The following is an 8,428-nucleotide window of genomic DNA, read 5'->3' as shown; positions in this document are numbered from 1 at the left end:
CTTCCGTGAAGACGGAAGACCTTAATAATAATAAGAAACAGTAGAATCACTATAAGGTCTTCCGTGAAGACGGAAGACCTTAATAAGAAACAGTAGAATCACTATAAGGTCTTCCGTGAAGACGGAAGACCTTAATAATAAGAAACAGTAGAATCACTTTAAGGTCTTCCGTGAAGACGGAAGACCTTAATAATAAGAAACAGAGTAAAAACAATATGTTCCCAAACTTCGTTTGGGGAACATAATAATCAGCTTTTTAATACATGTACGTCTTATTCTACATAACAGTGGACAGGTCACAAGTCATTTCAGTTACTGGGTTAAAAAGAGTACATCAAAGAAACCGATATTTTAAACATGAATCATTCCAATATGAGTCTTAACTGATAACATAATATAGAAATAATAATAATTTATAAAATAAGACCTTGACCGAAATTCAAACTCGCAAACTTCTACTGTCAGTACCATTATAATATTGGATTGTTAGCTTCCGATAGAACATATTCCAAACGAGTTACCTCGCTTTGTATGTTTAGGTCAACACTTCTTGCCTCATCATATCGAGAAAATTTTAATCCTTGAGGAGTTAAGAAAACCATGTATTATGAAAATTCCATTTTTAGGGACACAAAATCATAAACAAACGATAAAAAACCGGTTCCTTTCTGCACTGATTGGATTGCTCACAATTGGGGCTTAAAAAATTATTATAAATTTTAAAAAGATCAATGAAATATATGGAGATAACGAACAGTTTTCAAGCTCAAAAGTCTATTAAACATTACAAAATAGGTGCAGAGCAAACACGGACCTCCAAAACATCAGAGGTGGGATCAGGTGCCATGGAGGAGTGAGCATCCCCTGCCGACCGGTCACACCCGCCGTGTTCTCCTTGTCATGATCGGGAAATAACAGGAAAATCCGTCGACAATTCAGTGTGTAAATAATGGCCTAACAATTAGTATGAAAAACGACAGTCAGCATTTGACTCAATGATAAATTGTATTTGCTGACAAGATCATTATATCGACCATAGAACTTACGAATGAAATATATGGAGATAACGAACAGTATTCAAGCTCAAAAGTCATTTAATCAATACAAAATAGGAGCAGAGCAAACACGGACCTCCAAACATCAGAGGTGGGATCAGGTGCCATGGAGGAGTGAGCATTCCCTGCCGACCGGTCACACCCGCCGTGTGCTCCTTGTCATGATCGGGAAATAACGGAAAAATCCGTCGACAATTCAGTGTGTAAATAATGGCCTAACAATAAGTGTGAAAAACGTCAGTCGGCATTTGATTCAATGATAAATTGTATTTGCTGACAAGGTCATTCTATCGACCATAGAACTTACGAAATGATGACTTTAAACGAGACAGCTGATATTCTTGTTTCATCAACTTATTTGTCAATAATTTACCTCGTTTTAGAAATTGTACATACGTAGAGCATGCTCTTGCGTATCGAATCAACTGAGAAATATATACCCCGTATGCAGGTGATGAAGGTATATTGCTGCATAAGTAAGGGAAGTTGACGATTGAAAAGTTAAAGTCATCACTTCTATCATAAAGCTTGGTTGTTAGATTACCATTAACGTCTTTTTCAAGTAAAATATCCAAATATGAAACAGATGTGTCAGACTCTGTAGTATCTTTTATCTCAAGCTCACCGGGATATATCGTATCGACATAAGAATGGAAATAACCATTGTTAATTGACAATACGTCGTCGTCGATATATCCAAATGTCGAGTTGAAGACCACAGCAAGTGTTTTCTTCTTGTCACGTATAAGATTTTGGACAAATTCTGCTTCACATGAATACAAAAAAGGTCCTGCTAATAACGGGGTGCAATTGGTACCCATGGGAATTCCAATAGATTGTTGGAAGACTTGGTCTCCAAAAACCACATAGATATTGTCAATCAGAAACTCAAGCATCTTTTTAATGTCAACTTCAGAGTACTTGTGTGTACAATCAGAATGTTTTTTAACAAAATAATTTTGCAAATGACCAATGACAAGGTAAGTTAATTTAAGAGTTCCATTTTTATTGAAAAAGCAGATATCAATGATATCAAAAAGCCTGGATTTTAATTTATCGTGGGGAATGGTTGTGTATAAAGTTGAAAAGTCGTAAGTTTTTAAGCTGTTGATTTTGGTAAAATCTTGTGATTTCAAATTTTCCAAAAGTTCCTTGGAATTTTTAAGTATCCACATCTGATTTACACCACTTCTCGAATATATTGTTGCACAGTACTCTTGAAGTTTCCCTTTCACTACTAGTAATATCTTAGTGAGGAGTAAAGAAAGAGGCTTGGTTGAACATTTACTGGAACCCGCTATGTATCTTTGTTTGTAAGGATCTTTATGAAGTTTCGGAATCAAATATAGATATGGTAATTCAAATTCATTTTGGTTGTTGGAATATTAAAAATATTCAAAACTGACATATGATTTTGAAGAATTTCTTCCTTAGAAAGAGAACTATGAGTATAAGTAATCTTAATTTTTAGGTGCACTTTTCCCTCTTAATTTAATTTCGCTTTGCATTCCAGGAGACGTTACAATTAAACAGAATGGCGCATATCACTCAAGTTCAAAAGATAAAACTCTGTGACTATTGTCTAGATCCAGTCTACAATTTTTGTCGAGAATGTCAGACCGCAGTTTGTAAAATTTGCACAGCAAATCATTTTGTATTAAAACCATCGCAAGTGCATGATATTGTTCCTTACAAATACCGATCAGGAAGTGAAAATTTCTTTCCCCAGTGTGCATGTCAGTCAGTTGAGAAGCCGACGTTTTACTGCTATGATTGTTACACCCCGTTTTGTTTAACCTGCGAGGGAAATCATCGTCTGCATGTTTCCGGATGTATTTCAGAAAACATACATGTTCTCGTTGAATTGGTACAAGAACAAAATTTGGAGCTACTATACAATATTATTCCCCAATGTCAATCAATGATGGACGAGGTGCAGAAAAAAATTTCGGAACTGCCGGAAAAGTATAATGATATCAGACAGGAAATGGAGACGCGCAAAAAAATAGTGCACAAAACAATTGACGAAGAATTCAACAGAGAACTTGAAAAATTGTCTGAAATGGAAGATAATCACCATACAAGATTGTTGGATCATCTGAAAAATAGCAGGGAACAAATGCATCTCTTGAGTGAAACTGTCAAGCGCAATAATTTGGTACTTAGGGACGCTACAAAGCTCCAGGAAGCAAATCCATTAAAGACTTTTACACCTATTGAAACCTTTGCAGGATTTGTAGAAGATGACGTTCCTTCGTACATTGTACAATCATCAGATTTAGATAAAATGCTCAAGAGCATTGTTGGTTTTTTACAGGAGGGGGGATATGTCGTCTCTCCAGACAAACGGAATTATCAGAAAACATTTGCATTAAAATCAATGAAAACTCCCGAGCAGATTTCACAGATTTCTTTAGAATTTTTTGCTGAAGATATCGCCTGTGAGAGAGATGGAACGGTCTGGGTTTGTGGAATCGCGTCCAGACATATAAAGCAATACGACCTACTTGGGAGTTCAAAAAACACACTATCTGTAACAAGTCAGCCCGCTTTCTTGTCCTTGAATAGATTAGGACATTTATTTTTCACCGAATTTCGAGACAGTTCTGTGAAATATGTCACTCACAAAATGGCACAAACTTTTATTAAAACAAAAGGATGGCAACCCCGGGGAATTCAGTGCGATGAAAACGATAATGTTCTCGTTTCTGAGTACAGCAAACTCCTGCAACATTCGAGAATTGCAAGATACGATAGCAACGGTTCCTTGATAAACATCATAGAATATGATGAAGCACAGGTGCCTATCTTCGAAAATATATGGTTCATTTGTCAAAATAAAAACGGTGACATAGGTGCTATTCAGAGAGAAAAGGCTACTGTCATTGTGGTGCGCAAAAATGGAAGGATGAGATTTCAATACTCTGGGCGCATTAGATCGAGTGCCTTTACAGACTTTGAATTCAGTGGAATCAGCTCAGACAGTCGATGTAACTATGTTATTTCTGATCGTTGTAACTATACCCTTCACGTGATTGACTGGCAAGGAAAATTTTTGTTTTATGTCATGCCAGGGGACATCATTGCCCCGATAGCGGTTTGTGTTGATGAAAAAGATAGAATTTGGGTTGCAGAGTCACGTCGCACTATGAAAGTCTTGACTTACATGGACTGAGAAACTTATTCTTGGCGATATTGATATATTTAACGATGGAAAACTTAGACGTAAAGTCTTCTTATCTTAATTATAGATTTTACCAGTAAATAACAAATAACCCGAGACGGTTTTGGCAATTATCAACTCTATATACATGTACTAGTACATTTATATGGTCTCCTGCAAGTAATACTGACCGCAGGATGAGGGTTGGTGTGTGTGTGTGTGTGGGGGGGGGGGGGTGACATAGCGAAATATAGTGTAAGTGTTACATGTATTTATCCTAACAAAATCCGGAAGAAAAAGGGGTATCGTCCAAACACTTTTATCTTTAGAAAGTAGCGAGAGTTGTTGTGTGTATATACAGTGTATATATGTATATGTGTTTTCCTTTTGCAGAATTTTTAAGGGTGTTAGGATAGTTTAAACAATTATTAAAATCAATTACTTTGGGGTGCACATATACATGTATCAACTCAGGTCTATAATTAAAAAATGGAAGGGGTATACGTATATAGATATTCGCTGTTATGAAATTAAAATTTACCAAACAATATTCTTTACACCCTCTTTGATTTACAGTGCATCCGCAAAGTGTTACACACTAATACTCTACATTTCAGTGTATACAATTATACTACATGCACATGTATCTGCTGGAATGATCCTGTTATCCATAGAGTTAATTACATGTCCTTGTACGATAAGTAAAGTTATATCACATTAGTCACCATATAACCTTTTGCTATCTGTTCTCTGAGATGCCTAGATTGATTTTAAAATGTACATTCAGCATTCTATGGACAAAACAAAACTGGAACTTGAATTTATTATCCCAGTCCTCTTTTGGGGCCAACGGATGATTCAAAACTTTACGTTTACCACCTCTCTTTCAAAAACCTTAGTCACTACGGAGTCGAACATTGCAGACTTTTAATTTGTTGACTTTTTATAGAACATAAGATGCATGCATAGGCTTGAGTAATTCTGGCTAGATTTTGATATTTATTACAAATTTAAATGTACAAAATCCTTCTATATATCTTTAAATTTAGCTGGAAAATGCATCCTTTTTATAATTAAAACAACGGAAAAAAGTGAGTAAAGAGGAGCAAATTATATTGATAGAGCCATTCAACGCATCAATCGAAATTTTTCAAGCTAACACCATACAGCCGAGGTTTTTGAGGTCTTTGCACTAGAAAATAATGTATGAAATTCATGGTACTATTTTTAGTTCATGTAGTCATTACGTCCGATAACTACCAAGGGCACTTATAATCGGGAAAATTCGTGCCTTGATGAGGAGGATTTTAGGACGCATCATTGTTTCCTCGAAGATACGCTACACCTACATTTATTATAAGAATTAATGAATTCTCCAGAATGTAACTGCAAAATATTGTAATCTGGAGCAATTTTATGCGACACTTTAATATAAACTTTTAGAAATATTGTTTTTACAATACAGTGAGGATGGAGTCAAGGAAAATTCAGATAACTCTTGACTTTTCTTTTGATCACGCATCACGCAACAGGAAGTGGTATAAGGACATGATTAAAGTATCATGACAGTGTTTAACACAGCAAATAGAAAACTTAATGCAACTTCATCTATCCTTGGGTCATTGTATCTTCAATAAAAGCAGGTAAGTCTCTCTGATATATCTTTTTCCTAGAAATTGATATAATGTACAATATTAAGATGTTAAATAAAAATTTTTATAAACACACTGTACACTGAACACGCTTGCTCGGGATACACACTGTCTTAAGAGTTTTATTTTTAAAAGCAAAGTAACCAAATAATTTAGCCTGAATATTTCCCGAATGAGTCGTAGGGGTTTGTATCTGTACATTTTGAAAAAAGTCAACAATCTTTCTCTTTAAAAATAACGCTTCGATAAATCGCATATCGAGACGGTAGGTACAAGTATTAATAATAGTACATATACATGTATTGCTATTGAATGAACGTAAACAAAAACGAGTTAGCTTTCCTTATCTGTGTAGGTCAACTGACTTGATAGAATTCCTCTATTATTTCAACAAATCAAGTTTAATACGCACTGCTTTTATTACAGCAGAAATATGTTACTTTCGGGAAAAAAAATCTATTAATAGACACCCCCCCCCCTTGAAATATATTGCCGCGGAGAGGATAATATGTATATTTAGTATAGAAAATTTTTAAATAAAATACAAATTAAATGTTTAAAATAGTTACCATTCAAATTTTGCTTTCCTTCCTACATTTTAAAATTTTTCTTTTATGTGGGATTATCAAAGGGGCAGTTTATTGCAGTGTATCAGACTCTTTAATATATATCATAGGCAAAATTTTATATATATATATATATATATATATATATATATATATATATATATATATATATATATCCCAATATTTTAAGTTTAATTTGAAGTTTAACATGCACTTATTTTCCTTTTAATCGATTTACTATTGCAGGAAACGTTACAATTGAACAGCATGGCGCACATCACTCAAGCTCAAAAGATGAAGCTGTGTAACCATTGTTTAGATCCTGTGTACAATTTTTGTCGAAAATGTCAGATTGGACTTTGCAAAGTATGTACAGCCAATCATTTTGTACTAAAGCCTTCGGAAGTGCATGATATAAGTCCTTACAAATACAGAAACGGAAGCCAAAATTTCTTTCCCCAGTGCGCATGTCAGTCAGTTGAAAAGCCGACATTTTACTGCTATGATTGTTATACCTCGTTCTGTATAGTATGTGAGGAAAATCATCGCTTGCATATTTCTGGATGTATTTCAGAAAATATTCACGTTCTAGTTGAAATGATACAAGAACAGAATTTGGAGCTTCTGAATAATATCATTCCCAATTGTCAGTCAATGATTGAAACAATGAAGACAAATATATCTGAACTGCCTGGAAAGTACAATGGTATCAGACAGGAATTGGAGACCCACAGAAAATTGGTACACAAAGCAATTGATGAAAAATTCAAAAGAGAATTTGAACGATTATCTAAAATGGAAGTGAATCATCATACAAGACTATTGGATCATCTGGTAAAATACAGACAAAAAATACGTCTTTTGCATAAAACTGTCAAGCGCAATAATTTGGTAGTTAGTAACGCTGCAAAGCTCCAGGAAGCAAATCCATTAAAGAAGTTTACACCTGTACCCGAAACGTTTCCAGAATTTGTAGAATATAAAATTCCTTCATACACTGTAAATTTAGCAGATTTAGACAAGATCCACGAGACTATTGTTGGTTCCTTACAGGAAAGGGAAATCGTCGTTTCTTCTGAGACATTGAAATATCAGAGAGTATTTGGATTTAAACCAATGAAGACTCCCGAACAGATTCAACAGATTTCCTTAGAATTCTTTGCTGGAGACATCGTCTGTGAAAGAGGTGGAACAGTTTGGGTTTGTGGACTTGGGTCCAGGACTATTATGCAATACGATCTGCTTGGGAGTCCAAGAAATACACTACCTGTAACAAGTCAGCCCTCTTTCTTGTCCTTGAATAGTTCAGGGCATTTATTTTTCACCGAATTTCGAGACAGTTCTGTAAAATCTGTCTCCCACAAATTGGCACAACCCTTTATCAAAACAAAAGGGTGGCAACCCCGGGGAATTCAATGTGATGAAAACGACAATGTTCTCGTTTCTGAGTTCAGTGAAGACCTGAAGCATTCGAGAATAGCCAAATATGACAGAAACGGATCTTTGGTAAATGCCATAGAATATGATGAGGAAAAGGTGCCTATTTTTGAAAATATTTTGTTCATTTGTCAAAATAAAAACGGTGACATAGGTGCTACTGAGAGGGAAAAAGCGACTGTCACTATTGTGCGCAAAAATGGACGGAAGAGATTTCAATATTCTGGGCGCATCAGATCGAGTGCCTTCACAGACTTTGGATTCAGTGGAATCAGCTCAGACAGTCGCTGCAATTTTGTCATTTCGGATCCTCATAACTATACTCTTCATGTGATTGACTGGCAAGGAAAATTTCTGTTTTATGTCATGCCAGGGAAAATCATTGCTCCAATGGCGATTTGTGTTGATGAAGAAGACAGAGTTTGGGTTTCCGAAGCACGTGGCATGATGAAAGTTTTGACGTACATGGAATGAAACATTATAGCATATGCCAGTATTGATTTATCAAAACGGGACAAACATAATATATATATATATATATATATATATATATAT

At 35.1% G+C, this 8,428-nt stretch overlaps 2 protein-coding genes across 2 annotated transcripts; both read left to right on the top strand.

Annotated features, from left to right (window-relative positions):
- The first annotated feature begins 2,979 nt into the window (after positions 1-2,979).
- Positions 2,980-4,230, top strand: LOC133187675 (uncharacterized). The gene has a single exon (XM_061323090.1). The coding sequence runs from the start codon at positions 2,980-2,982 to the stop codon at positions 4,228-4,230; it is 1,251 nt and encodes a 416-aa protein (XP_061179074.1).
- A 1,570-nt stretch (positions 4,231-5,800) lies between these two features.
- On the top strand, positions 5,801-8,381 carry LOC133187935 (uncharacterized). The gene is made up of 2 exons (XM_061323331.1): positions 5,801-5,861; positions 6,683-8,381. The coding sequence occupies exon 2, from the start codon at positions 6,704-6,706 to the stop codon at positions 8,345-8,347; it is 1,644 nt and encodes a 547-aa protein (XP_061179315.1). The 5' UTR covers positions 5,801-5,861; positions 6,683-6,703; the 3' UTR covers positions 8,348-8,381.
- The last annotated feature ends 47 nt before the right edge of the window (positions 8,382-8,428 follow it).

Source organism: Saccostrea echinata, unplaced genomic scaffold (assembly GCF_033153115.1).
Source record: "Saccostrea echinata isolate AGI-Se365-2 ecotype Australia unplaced genomic scaffold, CSIRO_AGI_Sech_v1 ptg000015l, whole genome shotgun sequence".
Classification (NCBI taxonomy): domain Eukaryota; kingdom Metazoa; phylum Mollusca; class Bivalvia; order Ostreida; family Ostreidae; genus Saccostrea; species Saccostrea echinata.
The sequence above is the reverse complement of the archived record's forward strand: the minus strand, read 5'-3'. Positions and strand labels throughout refer to the sequence as shown.